The 27,964-nt window shown below is 34.5% G+C and overlaps 2 protein-coding genes across 3 annotated transcripts; one reads left to right on the forward strand and one right to left on the reverse strand.

Annotated features, from left to right (window-relative positions):
* Positions 1–16,778: 16,778 nt before the first annotated feature.
* On the forward strand, positions 16,779–23,941 carry LOC105639129 (WW domain-containing protein). 2 transcript variants are annotated; one of them, XM_012223079.4, is made up of 10 exons: positions 16,779–17,107; positions 17,804–17,896; positions 18,419–18,540; positions 19,234–19,961; positions 20,094–21,457; positions 21,926–22,005; positions 22,113–22,208; positions 22,288–22,361; positions 22,888–23,014; positions 23,478–23,941. In XM_012223079.4, the coding sequence occupies exons 1-10, from the start codon at positions 17,020–17,022 to the stop codon at positions 23,559–23,561; spliced, it is 2,856 nt and encodes a 951-aa protein (XP_012078469.1). In that variant the 5' UTR covers positions 16,779–17,019; the 3' UTR covers positions 23,562–23,941. The 2 variants fall into 2 exon arrangements, with proteins under 2 accessions (XP_012078469.1, XP_020536973.1); XM_020681314.3 differs by lacking the exons at positions 16,779–17,107; positions 17,804–17,896 and adding an exon at positions 18,001–18,140.
* A 743-nt stretch (positions 23,942–24,684) lies between these two features.
* Positions 24,685–27,907, reverse strand: LOC105639131 (heat shock cognate protein 80). The gene is made up of 3 exons (XM_089722074.1): positions 27,678–27,907; positions 26,837–26,978; positions 24,685–26,734 (listed from the first exon to the last, which is right to left on the reverse strand). Exons 1-3 carry the CDS (start codon positions 27,798–27,800, stop codon positions 24,900–24,902), a joined length of 2,100 nt encoding a protein of 699 aa, XP_089578200.1. The 5' UTR covers positions 27,801–27,907; the 3' UTR covers positions 24,685–24,899.
* Between the last annotated feature and the right edge of the window lie 57 nt (positions 27,908–27,964).

The following is a 27,964-nucleotide window of genomic DNA, read 5'->3' on the forward strand; positions in this document are numbered from 1 at the left end:
GCCATTCTGTAAGGTGCAATTGATACTGGTGCTGCTCCAGGATAGACGTCTATGGTAAACTCCACTTCCCTCCTTGGTGGTAACCCTGGTAACTCTTTTGGAAATACGTCTGGATAATCACACACTGTTGGTATGTCTTGCACTTCTGACTGTTCTTTCTCTGCTTGTAATGCACATACCAAGTATGCTTCACAACCTTTCTGAATTAATCTCTTTGCTGCCATGGCTGATATCACATTACCCAGAAAATCTCGCCGCTTCCCGACTATTATAATTTCCTCCCCTGCTGTTGTATATAGTGTCACCCTTTTCTTTGCACAATCAACTATAGCCTGATGTCTGGATAGCCAATCCATACCCAGAATCACATCAAATTCTCTAAATGGCAACTCCATAAGATCTCCTGGAAACTCTTTTCCATGGATAACAATTGGACATCCTTCGACCACTGTATGGGTTTTTACTACATCGCCTAATGGATTAGTAACTACCATACCCTAACTCACATATGCAACTTCTAACCCTTTAACCCAAGGTTTAGGTACGCTAATGTATGAATGAGATGAGCCAGGATCAATTAAAGCATAAACTGTATGATCACATAAAGAAAACTCACCAACTATTACATCTGGAGCTTCCTCATCTTCCCTGGTTCGCATAGCATAGACCCTGGCTGGACCTCTTGTATCGGGTTTGTCCACAGTCTCTGATTGCTGTCTCTGCCCTCCGGAGCTCTCACCTCTCCCTCTGCCTGCTATGAACTGTATAGGAACTTTTGCCCTCTTCGGACAATCCTTCTTCTGATGGTCTGATGCTCCGCAAATCCAACATTTACCAGTCACCAACCAACAATCTCCACCATGCCGTCTGCCACAATGCTCACAAGGTGGAAAAGTATAACCGGCTGACTCTGCACCTCTACTGGTGCCTCTACCAGTTCCTCTGCCTGAACCTCGACTACCACCAGCAGAACTAGCCACAACTGATACCGCTGGCGTGTTAGCACCCCTAGCTGCGCCTTGGCTAAAGGAAGGTCTAGAACTAGCTGAACTACTAGCACCTCTGAATCTCTTGCTCTCCGACTGATAGGTACTAGGTGCACTCTGAGTCTGGTCTCTCCTCTGCTAAGACCGCTGGCGTCTGGTACGCTGACTGGCCTGAATGCGCTCTATCTCCTGAGCTGCCTCTACCAAAGATGAAAACTCTCTGAATCTGGAAGCTACCACTCCCATCTGAATCTCATCGTTCAGGCCTTCCTGAAACTTTTTACACCTCTCGGCTTCTGTAGCCACTATCCGCTCACCATACCTGCTGAGTCTGGTGAATTCTCTTTCATATTCGGCAACTGACATTCTGTTCTGCCGAAGGTATAAGAAGTCCTTCCTTCTCACATCTAGGTAAGCCTCTGTGATGAACTTTTTCTTGAATTCGTCCAAAAAGAATTGCCATGTACGCTGCTCTGCTGATACTCGCTGCTGAACAGTATTCCACCATGTGTATGCTTCATCTATTAGCAATGATGTGGCACAAATCAACTTGTCCTCTAGTGTACACTGTAATTGTTCCAGAACTCTCGATGTCCCATCTAACCAATACTCAGCTATTTCTGGACTATCATCCTTGTTAGCGCTGAATTCCTTCGCACCATATTTTCGAAGCTTCTCTAGTGGGGGCTTTCTTTCTCTTTCTACTACTACTGGTGCTTGAGGTATCACCCCTGCAATTTGTCTAAAAGTATCCGCAAGTTGCTTTAACAATACCTCTTGACCTGGTGCTATTGGAGCCTCACCCTCCACTGCTCTGGCTTGACCTGGTGCTACTGGAGCCTCACCCTCCACTGCTCTGGAGGCGTGTGACTCGCTCTCACCTTCCTGAGACATCCTCCTAAAAGAATAACAACTGCTTAGTTCATCAGGGTAGTCATGGCATGTACACTATACTGACTTATGCATGCAAGCCCGGGGAAACTAAACCTAGGGCTCTGATAGCAAAATTTGTAACATCCCTTCCCGGTCCACCCGTAAACCCGAATGAACCGAACCGAGACGCTACAAACTGGTTTGCTTATATCCTGTCATGCTGATATTGTTTACATTAATAATGTACTTAATATTTACAAGACATGATACTAGTTTCAAAATGGAATGGGCCCAACTGTGTGCCCTGTACATGCCATAAAAAGGGTAGACAAAAGATACACATCCAAATGAGTAGCTACCCTGAAGACTGAGTCTTCTACAGATGAACTGCAGCAGTTGTAAGCTGACTCTCTATGGTCCAGTCTTAAAACCTGCGAGTTAAACAGGTAACTTGCTGAGCAAATAAAGCTCAGTGGATATCTCAATATAGAAAGAAACAATTAAGCACATACATGTATAGAAAGAACCATGTAAACACATATGGCACATATAAACACACACATCATGATACTTTCATGATACCTTGATTATCTTTCTTACTGTTTATAATACTGTATGATTCATGCAATGTTATGTCAAGATATTTGTATGGCTCCATAAGGTTATAGTGAAACCGAAGTGATAAGAAAAACTGTAGGAAACTGGATGAATACTGTATGCTTGGCTGCTATGGCCCATATATAATCATATCCACTCAACGACCTGTAGCCGGAGTATCGAACTGTATGGAGTGCAGATCTGCTATCCTATGTCGCGACATAGCCTTATCGACATGGTTTCTACCTAACCTCAATGGAGCATAAGGTTGGTATGTCAATAGTATAATACAACATCATATTAATAGTTCATAACTTCATAAATCATAATGTTTATTTAATTTCACAACATTTGCATGCTTGCATGTTGTTTTGATACATGTTCTAATGTTGTCTTTTTGTTTTAAAATGATTGGAGGCATACAAATTGAGCAAAGGAATCCAATTGCATAAAAAAATGAAGTCCAAAAGTGCATGAAAACATAAGTCGCGAGCGCGCCTTGCAAAGTCGCGAGCGCGAGATGCAAAATGAGAGTCATCGCGAGCGCGCAGTGCAAAGTCGCGAGCGCGTAAAGCACCAAATGAGAGTCAGTGAGTTATCGGGCACAAGTCGCGAGCGCGCAGTGCAAAGTCGCGAGCACGAGAAGTGCAAAATGAGAGTCAGTGCGTTTCAGGTGAAATTCGCGAGCTCGTCATGCAATTCGCGCACGCGCGTCGCGTTTTTCAGCCTGCGCAGTCTGTACTCGTTTGGTCATATCTCTCAATATACAACTCCGATTTGGATGATTCAAAAACCCATGTAAAGCTAACACATAGAGGAACAAATAACTCTTCTATGACACTTCCTAATTCCATCATTAAATAGGGTCAAAATCAAGGTGAAGTCACTGGTTCCTTTCCAGCAAAACCTGTTTCAGCATAAACTCAATTCCTCCCCTGTTTTCTCACCATTACCAGTCCTCCCACTCAACATGAAGCAATATATTGTCTCAATTTCAACACACCACACAAATTCTCATGCAAAGAAAATGGTAAGTGAAAAGAGATATCAAACCTCCACTCCAAAAAGCTTGAGCTCTTCTTTAGCTTCTTTTTTCTACAATCTTTGAACTCCCTTCTCCTATACACATCAGAATTCTTATAACTTATCTACAATATAGCTCAATTAGAGGTTGAATAATATAAAGCTTCAAGAAATTCTACTTACTTGGAGAAAATTGAGGTTGCCTTAAACTACCATGAAAATGGATGGAGAAAGGAAGGAGATGAAGAAGATGAAGATAAAGATGAAAATGGGAAAGTGAAAATGATTATCACGGGTAGGCCATCAAAATATCAAGAAAAAAGATGTGAAACTTACTAAATGGTACCTCAATTGGCAAAAGGCTATAACTTAATACCCAAGCTTGATCTTTTAATGCAAATAAATCCTAACCCTTATACTTTGATCTTTTTCTTTCAATCAAGTAAGTCCACTTATAAACCCATTCTACCCCAACCGGGTTTGGTTCAACTCGACTTGACTCGACTCGACTCAATAGGATGTCACAGATAAAGTTCAATCCAATTCTTAGACTTAATCCTTTAGTCTATAATTTATAAATGGAGATTTTTAAAACCCTAATAGGTGCTCAAAAAGAAAATCAAATCATCACTCAATCTCCAACTTCTTGCCATCAACCCCAAATCAATATCTATATACAACTATAATGAAGAATAATAATAAATTATTTTTTCTGCTAGGTCAAAGAAAAGAAATGAGAAGATGATCTGAATTGATAATGGAAATCAATTTGACCACAATGATAATATTATTTACCCAGTATATCATACAAAGGAATATATGCACATACATACAGATTCTTGAAACCCAAAAAGTGACCAAAACAAAAATATGTAGTTCTAGTTTTTTTATTCAGTTTCCTAAATATTATTTTTTTTTTAAGTCAAACAGATTTAGGATATAAAGGTTTAACCATCAATAGGCTATCTAAGTGAAGAAAATTAAAAACGTTTAACTATCAATAGGCTATCTATTTATTGCAAGGGAGATATAAATCTCTTACTAAATTAAAATGATAGTAGTTGCAAATTATTCAGCAAAGAAAAATAAAATAAAAAATTATTATTATGAATAAAACTCTTTCAAAACTCACCTAAAAAAAAAAAAAACTTTTCAATCATTATAGATATATAAATATATCAATAAAATATTTTATATATATATATTAAAATTAAAATTTCAATTATTTACCGTCCCATGTTTAATTATGTAAATTTAATTTGAAAATTTACCTTCTAAAAAATATATCCAATCAAATATGACAAACATAAAGAACAAAAATATTAATGAAAAGAAAATATACTTTTTTCTTCTTTTTATCTCTCTTTTAAATAATATATTATATTATATATATTCTATTTGAAAATTTATTTTTTAAAAATATATCCAATTATGTCATACAAACATAAAGAAAAAAAGGCTATTAATAATAAATATATATTTTCTTTTTTATCTATATCTTAAAATAATTAAATATTTAATAAATGAAATATAAAAAATTTTCAAATGTCTCATTTTCATATATATTCATTAAAAATAAATTTAGTAAATATAAAAATTAAAATTTTGAAATGTTTAATCAGTTCGAACATGATTAGCTAAAAAAATAATTTTTATAAATTATATCTAATCACGTGTGATTGGCCATATTATTTTTCTGCCGGTGTTTCTTTTGTTTTCAAAATGGTCCTATCTTTTATAAGAAATTCACAGCAGCAAGCATCACTTTAAGATTGCTTTTCAGTCGAGTTTCTCAAAGCAAAAACAAATTCTGTTTACCAAATGAATCATATATCATCAAAATTCCCGCAGATAAGTGTATCATTCTAACAATTGTACAACAAGATAGTCCTGTTTAAAAAAAAAAAAAAATACTCAATTCAAGAATCTATCAAAATGGAAAATAGAACCTAGAGAATCAAAATAGTAAACTTAGTTGCAAGGAGCCTTTTCACAAAAGAGTTCAGCTATTTACCTACAAAAAACGACAAATTATTAAGATATAAAATCAAATTCCAGTTACCTCCATTTTGGACAACAAAGGAATCGCTTCCCTAGGTTACTGTCGCTCTGCGATGTATAAAATTTCGGCTTCAGATTATACCTAGATAACGCTTGATACCTAGAGCTTATATGATTCTCTGACGCTTGGTTCATATTAATTGCGACTCCTGCTTCCATCATTAGAAATCAAACAAAAGAAAGAAATTGATTGAGGTAAAGAAATCTGATAGTCTAAATGCATTGAAGCCATTTGGATTGGGTTACTTTGGGATTTTAAAGAGAAGGGTTAAGAAATTGGGAAGAATAAAAATGAGAATTTCCATGAAAAGAGAGGATAGAGAAGAGAGAATTATTTTTATCGATCTCAATACGCTGTCATATAAATTTCGAAGAGAGTGACATGTTAAATTCCATTTAAAACTAAGCGGTTTCATTGTTGCTTTTTAATTGTCTTCTGTGCTGATGTGTTTATCTGATGTGGCGCTGACAAGGTAATTAGTGGGTCTAACTAACGAATAGCTTAGTTGTTTATAAACAGACTCTTAACGGGTGCTAGAATTACAAGAGAAAATTAAGTCCAAGGTACCAATTGCCAAAATTAAAAGGATTGGATAGAAATTTTATGCATTTTAATTCAAGAAAAAATATATGTGTATACTCTCTATTTGATCTCTTAGCATCATTGTCCAATGATTTTTATAATTAATGGATTTAACGTTCTTAATTATATGTTCTCACGTGATATTACTAATTCGGAAACAAATTAAAAACCTCAATTCAAGTATTAAAAATAAATTTTAAATTCGTTTAATTTATTACATTTTAAATTTTTAAAAATATGGTTAAACACTTTACTATTAATCTCTATAAGTTAATCATAATAAAATAAAAATAAAAATTTTTAAATATATTATTTCGCTTTGATTTTTTAGGGAGGATGATTTACACTTTGGATTATTTACACATTATTGTATTTTAAAATTTTTTTTATAATTCTAATTTAATAAAAACATTGCAAGTATGGAATTATAGTATTTGACTAATATCAAATAAGATATTTTTTTCTTTTACTTTAACAAATCTTTTTGAAAAAATAGGCTATAAAAGTTTGGATTAATAAAAAAATGGCTATTTTGGTATATATTTGTTATCATTTTCATTTTTATCTTTTCTATATTAAAGATGAAATAAAGAGAAAATTTAAGAACTCTCTTTTTATTCAATATTTTATTATTTTGTTTTTAAAATTTATAAAATTTTATTTAATTTTTCTATAATTTAATTGGATACTATTTTTTAAAATAATTTTTAAAATATATATAAAGCTAATTAGACTTTTAATATTCTAATTTTTAAAACAAAGACTTTAAAATTTTCAAATTTAAACTCATTCATATCTTCTATAAATTGAAAAGATCTTCCATTACTAATATTTTTGTTTACACGTTGATTCCAATCAATATGGAGCTAAGAAGTTTAAACAATTTATCTTTGAATTTTGTGGAAGGATATGGAGCCCAAAATATTACATGCTATTGATAAAATTTCAACTTAACTTCATTAGACGAAAATAATTGATGTGAAAATCAAAATTATATCTTATATTGTGCTACGTAGAATAAGTCTTGATTTATTAGTTGCACTGCCGAATTATAAAATATTTTGCAATATCGTAAATGAAAATTTTTAGTTTTTATATAATTAATTAATAACAAATTTATATTTTTCATTAAAAGGAGAAATAGAAACGTAATTTTCTTTTCAATACAAGACATATTAAAAAAAATCATTGTATATATAAAGTGCAAGATAAATTAATCATTGTATTTATGTTAATTTAAATAAAAACTTATACTTTAATATTATATAAATAACAAAATTAAAATAGTAAAGTTAACGTATAACACACTTCATGAAAGAACTAGTTATATAATCCAAAGTTCATCTCCTATGAAAGGGGAAAGAGAAGTAACTACTAAAAAAGAACCTATTGCACTCTGGGAGTATGTTGTTTATTGCCGGGTCTGGATTATAGCAATTTATCATGTGGTAAATTTGGAGACTTAGATATTTTTATACATTTTCAATGGTGTACTATCCATACATGTGTGTGTATACAGGTGCTACACTAATATTATCAAGTCATTTTATTTTTTGGAATAATTGTAATTTTGGTGTATGGACTTTGCGAATTTTTCCATTTTGGTGTATGAATGAAAAAAAGTTAATAATTTGGTTAATAAACTCTTAAATTTGTAATAATTAAGTATATTTTATACACATGGACAGACGGAAATCCTTATAGGATGGCTAGGTCCTGCTTGTTCATATATTTTTTACTTGTTAGGTGCCAAATAAGATTCCACATGGATTAAATATTTAAGGGCATGAAATGACTCCAATGCCCTTCTCTATCTTCCTCTCCACTCCCTTTATACAATCCAGATCTCGATGTGGTATTGTTCTCTTGCCTTCGTCGGAGTCGTTGCCATCTTTGATTTTTTTTTTTCTCTAATTTTTATTTGTTGAATTTGAATGAAGATTGATCCTCTCAATCTGTAACACTTTACCTTATCTCAGCATGCGACCAAACTCAATTAAATTTTGCTTTATCTTACTTTCCATATTCAAAAATCAAAACCCACCTATCCTTTTTATCTCTATCTTCTTCTGCTAAAATGCCAACTGGTTGTTAGGGCACCAACAATAAATTACGAGAATAATTACGACGGCGAAAAAATAAAATTGTGACACACAGAAATTTACGTAGTTCACCCTCAACTGTTTAGGGCTACGTCCACGAGACCAACTCTGAATATTTCTTCCACTATTAAAAATAGTAGGCTTACAAAAAGAATAATAGAAAATAGTGGCACTCAAAAGTGTTTCCCAAAAACACCCCAATAATCTTCACTATTTTTCTAGACCCTTAGTTTTAAGAACCCCTTCTTAAAACTGAATAACTCTCAAATCTCTTTTCACAGATTAATTCCTATCTGTGGCTGTGTGTAGAAATGAACTAAAACATCTCCTATTTATAGGAGAAGTGGACGCGTTAATCACGCGTCCACCGAAAAATAAATTGCAGCACCAAAAAGAAAATTCTTCTTTCCCCAATTTTCTTCTTCCTTTTTCAACTATGTGGGTCCCACTTGAGTGGGCACCGCCGCAATAAATATTCAAACATCTCTTGAATATTTTAAAGTATGTGGGTCCCACTTGAGCGGGCATCGCCACAACAAATCTCCCCCTGCACACTCAAGTGGGGACTTTAGCCATACTTTCCATCATCCCTACAGCTAATCGACAAAATTCAAACTTGTCTTTCGGAAGAATCTTCGTTAGCACATCTGATCCATTTTCATCTGTATGGATCTTCTCAAGCTGTAACTGCTTCATCTCCAGTACGTCACTGATCCAATGATATCTAACATCAATGTGCTTTGATCTTGAATGAAAAGAGGAATTCTTCCCAAGATGAATCGCACTCTAGCTATCGCAGAATATCAAATATCGTTCTTGATGAATTCCGAGTTCATTCAAGAACTTCTTCATCCACAGCAACTCCTTGCAAGCTTCTGTTAGTGCTATAAATTCTGCCTCAGTTGTTGATAGAGCAACACACTTCTGTAATCTTGACTGCCACGACACAGCTCCCCCTGCAAATATGATTAGATATCCTGATGTAGACTTTCTCGAGTCAACATCCCCAGCCATATCTACATCAGTATAACTGACTAATACTGGCTTCTCATCTCCAAAGCATAAACATACTTTGGTTGTACCTCGAAGATACCTGAAAATCCATTTCACTGCAGCCCAATGTTCCTTCCAGGATTTGAAAGAAACCGACTCACTACACCAACTGAGTGAGCAATATCTGGCCGTGTACAAACCATAGCATACATCAAGCTTCCAACTGCTGAGGCATATGGAATCTTTTCCATTTCTTCCTTCTCTCCATCGGTAGAAGGGCACTGTTTTGAGCTCAATTTAAAGTGATTAGCAAGAGGACAACTAACCACTTTAGCATTCTCCATTTTGAACCTTTGAAATACTTTCTCAATGTACTTCTCCTGTGACGACCATAATTTCTTGGTTCTTCGATTCCTTGTAATCTTCATGCCAAGAATTTACTTTGCTGGTCCCAAGTCTTTCATAGCAAAAGACTTACATAGCTGTTTCTTCAAGCTATTAATTCTGACAGAATTTTGACCAACAATCAACATATCATCTACATAGAGCAAAAGAATAATGTAGTCATCATCAGATAATTTCTTTACGAAGACACAGTGATCTGAAGTAGTCTTTTTATAACCTTGCTCCCCCATAACAGATTCAAACTTCTTATACCACTATCTTGGTGCTTGTTTTAAACCATACAAGCTTTTCCTCAACTTACATACATAATTCTCTTTTCCTTTTTCGATGAAACCCTCTGGCTGCTCCATGTATATTTCTTCTTCCAAGTCACCATGTAGAAAGGCAGTCTTCACATCCATTTACTCGATTTCCAGATTAAAACTGGCGGCCATTCCGAGCACTGTTCGAATGGATGTCATTTTCACAACTAGCGAAAAGAATTCATCAAAATCAATACCCTTTCTTTGATTGAATCCTTTCATAACCAATCTAGCTTTGAATCGTGGTTGGGAGCTGTGTTCTTCATGCTTGATCCTGAACACCCACTTGTTCTTCAAAGCTTTTTTGCCTTTGGTCAATTTTACCAGCTCAAATGTTTTATTCTCATGCAAGGATTTCATTTCATCTTGCATGGCTTCAATCCGGTTCCTTTTGTGTTCACTTTCCATTACTTCTTCAAAGCATTCAGGTTCTCCCCCGTCAATTATCAATAAATATTCATTTGCTGAATATCTAGTAGATGGTTGTCTGACTCTACTAGACCTTCTTAATGTTTGAGAACCTTCTGGTGCTGGTGGCTGAACATGAACACCATCAAAATCGTCTTCCGGTTCATTTTGATAAGGGACTTCTGGATTTTCTAACTCTGGCTCTTGTTATTGTGGAACATTTTCTTCATCTCCAACTTATCTTTGTTCTGTTGTTAGAGGAACTATTTGTTGAATCATCTTCAGATCTATCGACAGCTTGCTTCTGAGTCTTTTCAACATCTTCAATAGTCTGATTTCAACAAATACAGCATCTCTACTTCTTATCATCTTTTTCTAGACTGGATCATAAAACCTATAGCCAAATTGATCTTGGCCATAGCCAATGAATACACATTATCGAGTCTTGACATCAAGTTTAGACCTCTCATCCTTAGGAATATGCACGAATGCTTTGCAACCAAACACCCGCAAATGATCATAGGAAACATCCTTTCCTGACCATACTCTTTCTGGAGTATCATACTGTAGAGGAACACAAGGTGAACGATTTATAAGATGAACTGCTGTCGGAAGAGCTTTCCCCCAAAATCTTTTAGACAACTTTGCATGTGAGAGTAAACATTTGACTCTCTCCATTAAAGTTCTGTTCATCCTCTCAACCAAATTGTTCAGTTGCGGTGTCTTGGGAGTTGTCGAATGCCATGCTCTTTGCAGAAAGCATCAAATGGCCCAGTGTATTCTTCACCATTATCTGTCCTGATACACTTCAGCTTCTTGTCTGTCTGTCTCTCAACCAGGTTTAGAAGACTTTAACGTGTATACCCAGGTCTTCCTAGAATGGTCATCGATAAATATCACAAAATATTGATTTCCACCATATGACATCGTCAATGGTCCACACAAATCTGAATGAATCAGATCTAATAGATTCTTCATTCTAGAAGGAGGGGTAATCTTGAAAACTACCCTGTTTAGCTTTCCCGCCATACAATCAGGACACTTGTCTAGGTGAACTTCATCCAATCCAGGTAGTACGTTCTTTCTTGCCATAGTTTTCTTACTCCTGTGGCTTAGTCGTTTATGCCATAATTCAACTGTACTGTCATTCTCCGCTACACTCAAAGTGTCTTAGGAGAGTTTCCCATGCATCACGTACAACTTTCAGTCTTTAGCTACCACAAATGAACCTTTTGTGAGCTTCCACTGACCATTTCTAAAGGTGCTACAGAAACCTTCATCATCAAATCTGCCAACCGAGATTTGGACGCATGCTCGAAAGCTCATTCCTCATCAGTCTTCTCTTCCGATTTAGTTGAACTAAACATGGGCAAATGCATTTTGATTACCATAAGGAGATCTCACATTTTATTTCTCCATATATGGTAATATGCGCCATTTAGCTTGATCATTTTCTTGTCCATTTTTACTTGTGCAGAATATCATCACCAACATAAACCGTATACATGAACAGTAGTATACATGGATAGTGACCATAAATAGTAATAGTATATGCGAATAGTAACTGTATGCATGAATAGTAACTGTACGTGTGAATAGTAACTGTACACGTGAATAGTGCTGGGCTTACTTGAAACGGACTCAACCATAACGCCAATAGTACTGTTCACCATCAACTTTGAGTTACTATTTTACTATTTATCACTAAGTCGATTTTGCAATGTCTTTCCGAGCGGACAGCATCAATTGACTCGTCGTAATTTTCTCTTCGTTGTCATATATTTATTTTCAAAATATATCCACGGATCCGGTACCGCTATCTGACCAGCTAGACCTGCCGAAACCTTCAGCTCTGATACCACTTGTTAGGGTGCCGACAATAAATTATGAGAATAATTACGGCAGCGAAAAAATAAAATTATGACACACAGAAATTTACGTGGTTCACCCTCAACTGTTTAGGGTTACGTCCACCGGATCAACTCTGAATATTTCTTCCACTATTAAAAATATCAAGCTTACAAAGAGAATAATACAAAATAGTGGCACTCAAAAGTGTTTTCCAAAAACACCCCAATAATCTTCACTATTTTTCTAAACCCTTAGTTTTAAGAACCCTTTCTTAAAACTGAATAACTCTCAAATCTCTCTTAACAGATTAATTTCTATCTGTGGTTGTGTGTAGAAATGAACTAAAACATCTCCTATTTATAGAAGAAGTGGACGTGTTAATCATGCATTTCACCGAAAAATAAATTGTAGCACCGAAAAGAAAATTCTTCTATCTCCAATTTTCTTCTTCCTTTTTCAACTGTGTGGGTCCCACTTGAGTGGGCACCGCCACAATACTGGTTTCGTGCTAATGGAGAATGAAACTCATAAATAACGAAAATACTCATCAACGCATAGGAAGAATGCGTTGATGAAGACGACACCGATCTTTCAAAACTTCTCAGCTGCTTAAAGAATTTTTAAAGGTTTTTTAGTTATTTCCAGTTTTCCCTTTTAAGCTATTTACTCTCATGGCTCTCTCTTCTGCTTCTAGGTGTTGTTCTTCTTGTGTTATTCATCAAATTCTTGACTATTGAAAATGAAAATTGCTAAATGAATAGCTTTGAGTTTAAGATTCTGGCGTTTTCATGCTTTAGCTGCTGTTGTTCAGGAGTAGTAACGATGGTTCCAAGAGCGCGAGTCTCTCCTTACAGAAATTCAATGGCTAAAGCTCCAAATTTAAGCCCTAGAGAAACGAATTTTTGATATAAGAAGTAGATTTGGTGTCGGACGATGTCAAATGTTAGCGCTTTGTTACAGGTTTTTATCATTTTTAATCCATGTGGTTTGAAAACTTTTTTCTGGTCATATAAAATTTTGTCCTTCTTGTTTGTTCCCGATAGGAAGGAGAACGATAGGAAGCTGAGATAGACGGGATTTATGGTCTGTTAACAGTGTTTTTAACACATGTGAAGTCAAAGGAATCCTATTAGCGCCTAATAAGCAAAAAAATATATATGAATAAGTGGGACTCAGTCGTCCCACAAGGATTTCCATCTGTCAACGTGTGCAAAATATACTTAATTGTTAAAAATTTAAGAGTTTATTAACCAAATTGTTAACTTTTTCTGTTCATACACCCAAATTGCAATTTTTTGTTTTTTTTAAGCTTCGTATGGAATCATACATTTTATATTTATGCACATGAAAAAAAAAAAAAAAAAAAAAAGCTATGTTTGAAACCTAGCTACCAACAGTGATTTATATTTATGCGCATGAAAACAAAAAAAAAAAAAAAAAAAAAAAAAAAAAAAAAAAAGCTATGTTTGAAACCTAGCTACCAACAGTGCTTATCAACGAAAATTCATTTCATATAAATTTTTTGGTAAATTTATTGTTAATTGTAATTACTGGTAAAATTATTGAGTATTGTAATTGGTATAGTTTATGAATTTAATCTATGTCCATATTTTTTAAATCTCGTTCACAGTATAAATTTAAGATTTAGCTTTTTTTTTAAAAAGGAAATTAAAGATTTAGTTTTACTATACTGTATTATTATTTGTATCTTTCATATTTGTTTTAATTTCTATTTTTATGAAACAAAGTGGCTTGAAACAAATAAAAATTAGATATTGTATTGAATATATCCCGATATTTAACATATTTATGGTTATTTTTTCTAATTTTACATCTAAAACTCAAATTCAAATTTATAATTTATTTCAAATTTAAATTCACAATCTATTAAAATAGAATAACTAAGAAATAAGAGTGTACAAAAATATATTTTAATGTTTTAAACACTTTAAATTTTTATATCTCAAATAATTTGATTTTTAAACTCTCAAAGCAATAAATTATTATTATTATTATTATTATTATTATCAAAACTTCGTTTAATATATTTTTTATTCATAAATCAAAAACTTTTAAAAATAATAGCATATTTCAATAATAATATCTATTTAAAAAATATATAAACATCCCGTCATGAAGCGCAGAAAAACGACTGGTTATTTAATTTGAATAAGACTTTCAGCATATTTTACTTTTTTTTGGACAGTTTTTATGAAAAATTTTGCTAAAAACATCTATTATATTTAAAATTACTAAAAAAGTCTAGTTATAACAAATATAAATGAATCATTTGCCAATAAAATATTGATTGAGATTGTAAAGGACCTCAATCCCATGAGAGTAAGAATATAAATTTAATGCCTAAGAAAGGATCGCAAAAACTCTTCATGCTATACGGAAATTACACCTTCTAGTTATATATATATATATAAGCATAGTAGTTTAGATTACATAAAAGCCAGGTGTAAGTATCTGAAAATGTCAAGTATGAGGAGGACAACAATTATTTAACACGGTTCTAAAAAGATAGGGTGTAATGACATCAATTGCAAGAATACAAGTTGTTTTATATTTTTAAATAATGTATTTATCATGATAATATCTATAAGATACATCCCATCAAGATAATACATTGAATTAAATTAAAATTTAATTAAAATATAAATAACTCAAGTCATAAAATAAGAAAAACTTAATTTCTTATTAATGATTACCTTGGTGTATGGGGTAGTCTTACATACTAGCAGCTAGGTTACACGGACACCGGACATGATATACAGAACGTACGAGATATATGATAATAAATAAACAATCATTTATAATAAATAAAAAATGTAAAATAAAAATTCTTAATTTTTATTTTAATATAATTAGTTTAAATTAAAATTAAGTTAAAATACATATAACCCAAACTATAAAATAGAAAATATATAATTTTTTATTTTAATAATTACCTTGACGTATGGGTAGTCTTATATACCGGAAGCCAGGTTGTACATACATGAGACATGAGATACGAGAACATACGAAATATGATAATAAATAAATAATAAGTATAAAATAAAAAAATACTTAATTTCTTAGTTCAATATAATTTAGTAAATTCTCAAAATTATTATCATTATTTTGAAAAATCAATATATATCTATATAATATATAAAAGTAAGGTAGTTTGTTTTATATGAAAGCCAGTGTAAGTAGCACAGTTTGCTACTTTGCATTATTTTGAATTATAGAATGACAGATGTTAGAATTCACACAATTTAGTATAATTGTAAGAATTGTAAAAAGATCAGTTGTCATATATTTTTAGATAACCCCTCTATCAAGATAATATGTATAAAAAAAATTATCTCTAGCATTTAATATATTAATATAAATTTATTTCTTCTTACAAAATAATTAATTAGTAATCCACACATTAAAAAAGAGTGAATAAATAATATATTACTATTAAATAAACAATATATAAAGTAATTTTAAAAATACAAATTGGAACATACAAGATACGACAATTTTAAAAAAAGTAGGGTATCCACACGCTTAGGACACACTACACTAAATAAGTAAAACATTAATATTTCAAATAAATAAATGACAATTTATAATAAATTATAAACATAAAATAAAAAAAAACTTAATTTCTTATTTCAATGACGCAAAAAATATTTAAAAATACTTCACTTTTTATTGGTAATAAAAAAACTTTGGTTCATTAACTTGGTGTATAGAGTAGTCTCATATATCAGGAGCTAAGTTGCACGGAAACGGGACACGAGATACGGAATGTACGAGATACGATAATTTTTAAAAAATATATCGCATTCACTCACTTAAAATACACTACACTAAATAAGTAATACATTAATATTTCAAATAAATAAACAATCATTTATAATAAACATAAAATAAAAAGTACTAAATTTCCTATTTCAATGACACAAAAGCAAATAAAAAAAACTTTATTTTTATTGGTAATAAAAAAATCTTAGTTGATTAGCTTAGTGTATGGAGTAGTCTCATATGCCAGGAGCTAGGTTGCATAAACACAGGACATCCATACTTAGGATACAGTACACGAAATAATTAATACATTAATATTTCAAATAAATAAATAATTATTTATAATAAATTATAAACACAAAAAAAAAAATTTAATTTCTCATTTCAATGACATAAAAACAAATTTATTTATAATATTATACGAGTTTTATATAGGTCAACACGATCCACTTAATATGTTTATGATATTAAGCGAGTTAAATATGTTGTGTTCAACTGTCTAATTTTCGTGTTACGTCTATATCGAAGTTATAAAAAATTATTTTATTTTTTAATATTACTCTGGGCATTGCGCAGGTTCTAACATTAGTGTGTATATATATATATATATATATATATATATATATATATATGTTGTGTGTGTCTGTGTGAGATCTTTATTATTTTGTCGTCTAACTGTAATTTCAAGTTTCACCCGAGTGGTAACTGATTCGTGATTACCATTTACACCTGCTAACGTTGAACAAACATCCCTGTATATCTTGAAAACAGTTCATTACAACCTCCGTAAGTCCAATTTTATACAGACCAGCCCATTACGTAAAACCGCGGAAAAATTTTTATTTTTTATTTTCTAGTTTTTCCGGTAAAGAAAAAGAAGACGGCCCTATTTCTCATGGCAGCAGCTTTTCAATTCAAACACAAACTCCAATACAGCGTGAACAAGGAAGAATCTGTTAAACCTAATAATAGTAATAGTAATAATAATAATAATAACAAATCATCAAATTGAAATTTTGAAATTTGAAATTGAAATCCACTGACATTAATCGATGGGGAAGAGGAAAGAGCGCCGTCGCCTCGCAGCTCTTAGCAACGCTGGCCGTCGCGTCAAGCTCGATCTCTTCGCGGAACCCTCTGGTATGGTACCTTCGGTCCTTTTTTTTTATTTTTTATTTTTATTTTGTCTTTGTATGTTATATTACTTGCTAGGGTTTTGTTATTGGAATCCTGGTAATCATTTTACTTTCTTAAGCTTCTCCGTCTTCCATTATGGTGATTTATAGTGATGTGTAAATGATTTATAGTGATTTATGGTGATTTTTCTTAAGCTTCGCTCGTCAATAAAAGTTTAGGGTTTTGTTTATTCTATTCTGTGTTGAAGAAGCACCGCCGTTGGATTATTGTTGAATTGGCTGTGATTGTTTGCTAGTGTAGCTGGAATTCCTTGCTCATGGGTGAAATACTAAGAATTCTGAAATTGGAGTCTTACAAGTGAATATTTAAGATTTTAATTTAGTTGGCTATATTTCCTTTTTGTTTGAATTCTATTATTAAGTTTTTGACTGAGGACTGGAGGTGGATTAATTACGTTTTTTGGGTAAAAAGTAATTTGTATTGAGAGTGATATCAGTCACTGAATTAGCTTATGATTTATGTGCTGGAAGTTTACGTGTTATAGTTAGTAATGGCCAATGGTTTCATAAATGCCTATCGATTATTGTCAATGACTTCCTCATGATATGTTAATTTGGTAGCTTTTCATTTGACAAAGTATGTGGTAGTGTCATGACATGCTACTTGATAACTGTATGAGCATTTTGTTATACTTTCTAGGAGATTTGGGTGGCTCCTCTGTGAATGGCGACGTTGGAGGGGACATGTATCCGACAAATCGTGCTGGATTACCCACTTCACCATCATCTTCAGGTGGGTTCCGTCAGTTCTCTTCAAAAGGATTATGTAGAGAGGGCATGAGTTTTGGTGGCATGTTATGTTGTTTGCCTCCAAGTATTTGTTTTCAGATTTTAGATTGGCTGTGGTCATGGGAATATACAGATCAGACCAGGTCGGGCCCTGCCACAGTGAATTTTTGAATGACTTCCGCTCTCTAATCCGCTATTTGACAACATCAAAGCATTCTGGAGATTTCATCTGGAATATTTTTCTATCGGTTCGTATGTTTCTGGCTTTATTTGCTTTATGCCTTCACTGACATTTTCTTTGATTTGTGACAGGTGAATCTGTTCAATGATTCCTAATTTCTCCTTGGGATTTATTGTCAAATTATTGAAAATTGTCCTCCTCTTTATATTTTTTTCTGGCAGAAACTACATTATTATTCTTGAATATTCCATTGCATCTGTTTGCTTAGTTTCATATATATAGTTACTGCTAAGAGAATAACATTATAGTTCTTTAGTATCTGACATTCTAACATATTGTCTTCAGGTGAACCGCAGAATCCTCTTATGTTACTTGGGCAATATAGTGATGATGAGTTGGATGAGGAATCAAATGGAAGGTCAGACCATGTTGTTGCAGAAAATCCCCCTTCAGACCCTATTGATCAGGTAATTCGGCGATGTAAATGTGAAGACGCAGAGAAAAATATCTATGGTTGTAAATGTGAAGTTTGGGATTACTTTAAGCCATTTGAACCAACAGCAAGCATGTTTACAATGCTCAGCCAGTAGATGTATTTCATGGCCATGCTTTTTATCTCTGTAAATGGTCATGATTAGGGCTTAACAGCTCAGATCTCTGCTGCTTACATATTTATTAGTACATGCACATGCGCTTATGAATATTAACTGGTGTCAAGTTCTTGAGCGGAAGTGGAAATTGTTGCTATTACTGCGGGATCACACTGTTGGCTATAAGACCTGGTGAATGATCATCTCTGATTTCGCTGTTATGCCTCTATCAGTACCATGTGAAGTTCAGTAATCATGTTAACGACTAGCTGTTACCCATTACATGATAATTAACCTATTAAAGTTTCTGGCATTGCCATCAATGCAGCAGTGTTTTGTGTTCTAATTCATCCTTTAGAACAGAATCTGATTGCTATCACATCTGTGAAGTTGTCAGTGTCTGTTTCTTTACTTTTAGTCTGATATTGATTTTGTCCAGTTACAATGTTCAAGCAATTGACCACACCCTTGATCCTTTTTTTCTTCTTATCTTTCCTTTAAACTCTTATATGTTCATTGTTTGTGTGTTCCATGTGCCTGCAATGCTAAAAAATGCTTCACTTTTGCTAGGAGGAACCACCAAATGAAATAAAAGAGGTAGATGCCAATACAGTTGGAGATGCTGCTCCCAAGACTGAACAACAGGGAATGGAGAGAGATTCTACTCCAGTTAGTGTTTCTCAGAGTGTGGTAGGCAGTGAATCTGAAGAAAGTGATGCTGCTGCATCTGCTGATAAATACAAAGAAATTGATTCTACAAAGAAAATTTCTGTTGCTGAAACTCCTGATACACAAGTAATTGGAGATGTGAGTTTAGGATGGAGGATAGTTATGCATGAGGAGAGTAATCAATATTATTACTGGAATACTGAAACTGGGGAAACTTCATGGGAAGTACCTGATGTTTTGGCTCAGACAACTCTACCAATCTCTGACCAGAGAGTTAATTTCACAGAAAGTGCAGAAAATACTGTTGTGAATAATAATGAATCATTAGGCGTCGAATTGGATAATTCTTCTGCCACACTTACTATAGCTGGCGCAACTGGTGTCAATTTGATGCATCAAAGCCAAGAAGTGCACGGAAATGGGCCCCCAACTGATGAAGGGATTGAAGGATGTAAAAATGAATCCTTGGAAGACAAAAATTCAGTTGATGTCCACCAAAATGAATCACAGAGTAACCATAGTGTAGTTGGTGAGGTAAGCGACAATGAAGTTGAGAAAGGGAAGGATCTTTCAACTAATCTCATAAGACAATGCGAATGTTTGATGGAGAGACTTAAGTCATTGAAAGGGTAGAAAACTTATGCTTTGCCTCTGTTTTTCATCTGTTGTTTTGCTTTTAGATTTTATATGATGTTATAAAAACCTTATTAATTATTTTTATTTAACAGTTCTTTCACTTGCTAATCTAAAAATATGTGCAGATATGGGAGTCGCCTGCAATGTCATGAACGGATGTCCAAGTATATTTTAGAAGTAGATATCAGACTTTCCGATATTAAGTCACTTGTTTCTCATGGTTCATCTTTGCTTCCATTTTGGATCCATTCTCAGAAGCAGCTTAAACAATTAGAAGATGTCATTAACAATGAAATTTACCACCTTGCTGTGTCTGCGCAAACGGAGGATGATGATGATGATGTTGGGAAAACCACTGGTACTTCTTGCAAAGAGAAGGAAATATCTCAGGGAGGTGTGGGACAGGATTCTGACACAGATGTACATGAGAACAGCCAGAAATCTGAATTTACAGAAGTTGCTACAAATATTGAGAATGATTCACGCAATGATCCTCATAAAATTATATACACCGAACATATCCCTTATGAACATTTGGAAAGTGTTGCTTTGGGTAGTGAAAAAGAGAATGGAATAATTGCACTTGCAGAGCCTGTGTTCCACCCTGGGGAAGATGTTGACATGGATGTTGACATGGAAGTTGAAGATGGAGTTCCATCAAGTATCACAGTTTCAAGAGATGCTTCAATCATCGAGGCTGTTGCTCCAGCCAAGCAATTGAGTCGGCCAAATACACCTGCAGTGTACCCTACTGTGGCACTTGGAGAGGAGTCAACTGTTCCACTTCCCCCAGAAGAGGACTGGATTCCACCGCCACCTCCTGATAGTTATCAAGTTCCTCCACCCCCTCCTGACAATGATCTAGTTCCTCCACCTCCACCCGATGCTCCTCCTGAGTCATTAAATCCTCCACTTCCACCTTATTCTGAGACAAGTCAACCTCTGCCTTACCCACAACAGTACTTGTCCTATCCAGATTCTAATTTCCAGTATCATGGACACGATGTTACTATCCCAAGCACTAATTTTTATGGACATGTGGATGGAAGTCAAGTTGGTCTGCCCCATGCATCACTTTATTATGAAGCAGTTACCAACACTTATGCTGAAACTGCACCAATCATAGTGAGCTCTGTTGAGCAAGTAGCATATTATAATCTTCAAGATGGGTCAATGCCTTCTATGCCTGTCGTCAGTGGTGTAGAATCTTCTGCTTTACAAACTGCTGGTCCTGTAAATTATGATACTTTTGCTTCTGATCAAGTTGGAAGTGTTAACGATGCTGCAGGGACAGTGTCAAATTTGAAATTTGATGTTTCAGCAGTTACTGGTGAGACAGTCACGAGATCGGTTGGGTTGGCTTCTACTTCAGTCATCACTGAAACCCCTGAAACATTTGATGGGAAAGATAACATTTCAGCACCTTCAACCAATATTGCTACAGCAGCTGTACCTGCCACAACAACAGTTGCTAAGGGTCAAGCTAAAGGTAATTTATTCTGTATCTTTTGTAATGTTCTAGATCACTCAACTTATTGATATTTCACATTAACTCCACTTTGTCTTTATTGTTCCTCACATGATAAACACTAATTTTTATTTTACAATTTCTTAGAGTGTTCTATTGACGTGATTTATTTGATATTCTAGAAACATTATCGAATAAGGAAAATCCAGTGAAACAGAATATCAATAAGAAAAACTTTATTGAGAAAGAAAGAAATGGGAGTAGACCGGAGGATATGGAACCTTCCTCTTGCATAACTCAAAAAACAAATAAAAACAAGAACATAAACACATGCTGAAAAGTAATGCCCTGCAACCCAGTTGGATATATTCAAAGAGACCCCTCTAAAGTCTAGAACATGAATGTTAACTTGACAGGTCTGTTGTTATTGCAAACTATTACTAGCTTATTAATGTGCTGTTGCTCATTTAATTTCTGTTTTTTGCTCAGTTACACGAAGTAAAAAGCGGGCAGTTGCTGTTGCACCTTCACTGAGGTCTAATAAGAAAGTTTCAAGTTTGGTGGACAAGGTATGTTTTTAACCCCTTTTTTCTTGCTTTGCTTTGAGCACTTGTCTTCTCTAGTGTTCACATGAATATGTGTACAATTAATTAAATCCCTTTTGTATTACTTTTAGTGGAAAGCGGCCAAAGAAGAGTTGAATGAGAACGAGGAAGATGAACCTGAAAATGCTTATGAAATATTAGAGAGAAAACGACAAAGGGAAATTGAGGTTTGCAATTCTTTGCATATAATTCATAAGTTTTTACTGCTTTCAGTGCCTTCTTTACCTGACATTCCTTTTATTGCAGGAATGGCATGCTAAACAAATTGCCAGTGGAGAGGCCAAGGATAATGCCAATTTTCAGCCCTTAGGCGGTGATTGGTATGTTTTCCTAATATTTTCAGCCTTTAGTTCATAAATTTATCTTGGAATTCATATTCAATCCACATTTTCATGCTTGTTGTAAACGAAAATTCAGTTTCAATTCTACATTTTTAATTGTACAGAATTGGTTGTGCCTGAAGTAAATTCTACCAAAATGAATATAATTTGCAAATAAACTGTAAACTTAACATGGTACAAGCATCTAAAATTAAGTCTACATATAAGGGGTAGTAAAGCTATAGTTAATTCAAATATGGAAGTTCATCTACAAATTAATTCTTTTTAATGAAATTCATTTGCAAATGGATTTATTCCAAACACTATGAAATTCTTCCTGTTTGCATTTTTCAAGAGAGAGAGAGAGAGAGCAAGAGATTTACAGTTCCATCTCCTTGCCTCGTCTACATTTCATTTTATATTGCTTTTATGTGCACTTTTTCTCTCACACATTTATGTATAATTGCTTGTATTCAAATGTAAGTTTGTTTCTTATTCCTGATTTTCTAACATTTTTCCCTTACAGGCGTGAGCGAGTTAAACGCAGAAGAGCTCAAGCAGCCAAGGAAGCTGCACGCACACCATCCCCTGTTGAGGAAAACAAGCAACCTGATTTAGCAGAGCTTTCAAAGGGACTTCCATCTGGTTGGCAGGTATATTTTGGCATTTTGTTTCATGCGGAACATCACTAGGTTATGTGTGTAACTAACTTGTTTGCAACAAATCAGGAATATGTGCTGTGAACTTTTATATTTATTATCCTCTGAGGCCTGAGAAAGGACACATGCAAAAATGCATAGGTTCACTTGATTTTCTCTCCTTCCTAGTGTTTTAATTGGTTGGGATCATTAATAGCCGATGTCTTTTAATTTGCATTATGGTAGTGGATGCAAGGATGGACCACACACCATTTCCCTATTTAAGCTTTATATAAGCATGACCTAAATGTAAGTTGAGAATGGCAGCTCAAATTGTCGAGCAAACATTTGAGCGAGTTTATTGTAGTGTTGGCTGCTTTAAAACCCTAATCTATTATGATGGCTAATGTTTCAATTTCAAAGTTTGCAGTTTCTATGGCTTCTTTGATTTTCCAAATTTATTTATTTTGATATGTAGGCTTATTGGGATGAAGCATCAAAGCAGGTCTACTATGGAAATGCTATTACGTCAGAGACAACGTGGAGCAAGCCAACAAAATGAACCATCATTTAATTTAGATAGAAGCAATCACATGAAAGGGCTCCTTGCCCTGGTGCAATGACACGGTGTCTCCTTTGTGACCTGAACGTCATGGGTTTCAATTGCAGAAGCAGCCTTTCTGGAAAAATGGTTGGAAAATTCAAATGCAGAACGGAAAGCTGTGTCAAAAGAGGATCCTGGCCGCACCCTCAAGAAAGCCGAGCATCATGCATCCACAAAATCCCTTTTCTAGTCTCATTTGTAAATGATTTACGTTTTTGGTGTAATAATGAAAGGTTTTCTGGAAATATTTGAATCTTTCAGGAAAGATTTACATATTGGGTGCAAGGTCGCCTATTTTTGTTTTCTTTGTTTGGTTTTAAAGAAATGTTTACTTGATAGATCTCTATTATAATCAGAGTTTATCAATATGAAACTACGATATTTATACTCGAACAATTCCCGTAGGAATTGTGTTTTGACGACTTTGCCCATACAATGATTATCCCGGACCCTGGTTATTCCAATGTTTCTCCTTTCCACTTTCAGTGTTATCAAAAATTACTCGCTTGCACCACGTCAAGGTGAAAGTTCTATTTTAACTGTTGGAAGGTCACCCCCCCTTTTTTTAGCATCAAAATAAGAAAAATTAATTAAATAATTTCAAATAAATTAAAAATATGTTCCTTTTCAAAAAAAAAAAAAAAAAAAAAGTAAAAATAAGTGCAAATAAATGCCTCTGAATTTAAACTGCTGATTCATATTTACTCATTTTATCAATCAAACACATATGTTTGCAAATTACAAAAATCATTCCAGTTTCTTTTGATTTTAACTCGCACAACCTTTTTAATTGAAATTTATGAATATCAGCTTTTATATTTTTGACCTTTTGAAAGAAGAGTGGTTGATATTAAATTTTTCATTTTTAAATTATACATAAAGGATTCAAGTGTAATCTTTTCCGTAATCTGTTTAGAACTATTCATTTTTTGAGTATACTTAGAGGACAAAATCCAAAGCAAGATCCCCACTGGGAAGTTAATGCTTGTTGGAAGAAGGCAGGCAAGAAAATTAAACAAGTTTTGGTTACAGCCTTGAAGTAGCAGGCTTATGCACCAGCCACCAGCTAAGCAACTCAAAGTCGTTTGAACCCTTACTAGATAAATGAAAAAAGAGCTATAATGTTTTCCATCCAAGGCAGTTCCACCAAAACTATCCAAAATACCCAACCACTAAAACAGTACCGCAATTATAACATATTATAATAATAAAGTTAAAAAAAACAAAAAACAAAAACAAAAAATAAAAGAGGAACCACCGAAGATAATGTTAAAAAGTTCTTATCAGATAACTTGCTTAATCAACTTCCTCCATCTTGGATCCTTCAGCATCAACATCAGCATCCTCAAGTGCAGGCATGTCAGCATCTCCTTCACCAGCATCCTCATCAATGCTCAGTCCAAGTTTCAACATCCTATGGATTCTGTTGCCGAAAGTGTTGGGATCATCAAGGCTGAACCCTGAGGTAAGAAGAGCAGTCTCAAATAGCAGCAGGACAAGATCCTTCACTGACTTATCGTTCTTGTCAGCATCAGCTCTCTTCCTTAACTCCTCCATGATAGGATTCTCAGGGTTGATCTCCATTGTCTTCTTGCTTGACATGTATCCAGCCATGCTATTATCCCTCAAAGCTTGAGCTCTCATAATTCTTTCCATGTTAGCAGTCCACCCATATTCCCCTGTGACCAAACAGCAAGGAGAATCAACCACGCGGTCTGAAACTACAACCTTCTCTACCCTGTCTCCCAGTACATCCTTGATAACCTTGCAAAGACCCTCAAATTTCTCTTTCTGTTCTTCCTTCCTTTTCTTTTCATCTTCACTCTCATCAATTTTCAAACCCTCCTTGGTTGCAGAGACAAGCTTCTTCCCCTCAAACTCCTTGAGCTGACCAACTGCATACTCATCAATAGCATCAACCATGAAAAGGACTTCATATCCCTTCTTCTTCAGCTTCTCAAGGAATGGGGAGTTCTCAACAGCCTTCTTGCTCTCACCAGTAATGTAATAGATATCACTCTGACCTTCCTTCATTCTAGTGACATAGTCCTTGAGACTCGTCAATTCATCGCCACTCTTGGTGGAGTGGTATCGGAGCAGCTCAGCAAGCTTTGTCTTGTTAGTGGAGTCCTCATGGATACCCAACTTGAGATTCTTAGAGAATGACTCATAGAATTTGTTATAATCTTCCTTGTTCTCAGCAATCTCAAAGAAAAGCTCAATGCACTTCTTCACTAAGTTCTTGCGGATAACTTTGAGAATCTTGTTCTGCTGCAACATCTCTCTTGAAATGTTCAAAGGAAGATCCTCAGAATCAACAATACCCTTTACAAATCCAAGATACTCAGGAATTAGCTCTTCACAATTATCCATGATAAAGACTCGGCGGACATAGAGCTTAATGTTGTTGGGCTTCTTCCTTGTGTCAAAGAGATCAAAAGGAGCTCTCTTTGGAACAAAGAGAATGGCCTTGAATTCAAGTTGGCCCTCAACTGAGAAGTGCTTGACAGCCAAGTGTTCCTCCCAATCATTAGTAAGACTCTTGTAAAAAGCAGCATACTCTTCCTTAGTGATCTCTTCAGTCTTTCTCATCCAGATGGGCTTCTGCTTGTTAACCAAAGACCATTCATGAGACACCTCCTTGATCTTCTTCTTTTTCTTCTCTTCCTTCTCCTTCTCTTCATCAACCTCCTCAACCTTACCTTCCTCATCCTTCTTCTCTTCCTCATCTTCATCATCAGAAATTTCCTTCTCAGTAGTCTTTTCAATCCAGAGAGAAATCGGGTAGCTGATAAACTCAGAGTGCTTCTTGATCAGATCCTTGAGACGGCGCTCCTCAAGGTATTCAAGCTGGTCCTCCTTAAGGAAAAGGGTAATCTTTGTACCCCTCCCGAGATTCTCGCCAGAGGCATCTCTTGTAACAGTGAATGACCCACCAGCCTGTGACTCCCATACGTACTGCTCATCATCATTGTGCTTGGTTGTCACAATAACCTTCTCAGCAACCAAGTATGCTGAGTAGAAACCAACACCAAACTGTCCAATCATGCTCACATCAGCTCCAGCAGCCAATGCCTCCATAAACTCTTTAGTTCCAGACCTTGCGATGGTACCAAGATTGTTTACCAAATCTGTCATTAGCACCAAAATATAAAATTAATACGCAGGAAGTAATTAATGAAAGAACACAAGTCATCTAACAAAGTAGATAAATATGCCTTAGTGACACTTACCAGCCTTAGTCATACCAATCCCACTGTCAATGATAGACAATGTGTTGTTGGTTTTGTCAGGAATAATGTGAATAAAGAGCTCCGGTTGAGCATCAAGCTTGCTTTTGTCTGTCAAGCTCTCAAATCTAATTTTGTCCAGAGCCTAAAAGCCAGAAATGAAAAAAAAAAATAGAAGAATTAACATCAGAACATATATCCAAACACTTCTAAGACCAAAAAACAGAGACTAAAAAGAACCATGTTCAACTAGACCAAGTAATAATTGACATGTGTAAAAACCCCAGGCAACGAAGAACCATCCACAAATAGACTCTAATACTACAAAAATCTGACAAACTAAAACAAGTAATAATCATCCTATAGTTTCTTTAGAATCCTCATTCATTACTCAAAACCAACAGGCAACAAGAATTTTCTTTTAATGGAAATTTAAACAAAATCAAACCCCCAGACATTCAACAACTAAATCGAAATCGAGTTAGTACATAAACAATTCCTAAACCGTAAACATCGAAATAGGGTGAGTACATACACAATTTCCAAACCATAAACAAACAAGAATACCTCATGTCAAAGAAAATAAAAACAAAAAAATCAAAACATAAATAATCTACGCATAAACATAAAGAAAATGAACCCTAACATCAAAGTCATATATATACATATGTAGGAAAACAAATCAAAAAATATCTATCGAACACCTAAACCAGAGATAGAGACATGCTCGCATATTTACAAATATAGGAAAACAAAATAATAATATCTACCGAATACCTAAGCAAGAAATGTAGAGATGCTTCCTACACCGAAATAATAGGAAATTATAGAAAGAAAAACTCACATCGGAGGCATTGCTGATAAGCTCTCGAAGAAAGATCTCTTTGTTGCTGTAGAAGGTGTTGATGATCAAGCTCAGCAACTGGTTGATCTCTGCTTGGAAAGCAAACGTCTCTGTCTCCGCCATTGTTGGATTACTGTATTCTCTAGTATAGATCTAAATATAAAAGACTTTTCAAAAAACGAAGACGAAGACTCAAAAAGAGAGAGGCAATGGGAGTGAGGATGCCCGATTGGTGAAATGGAGGTTATATAGAGGGCTTTGCTAGGGTTTCTAGATCCTTCCATTTC

Source organism: Jatropha curcas, chromosome 5 (genome assembly GCF_041381405.1).
Source record: "Jatropha curcas cultivar XTBG-Jc1 chromosome 5, XTBG_Jcur_1.0, whole genome shotgun sequence".
Taxonomy (NCBI): Eukaryota; Viridiplantae; Streptophyta; class Magnoliopsida; order Malpighiales; family Euphorbiaceae; genus Jatropha; species Jatropha curcas.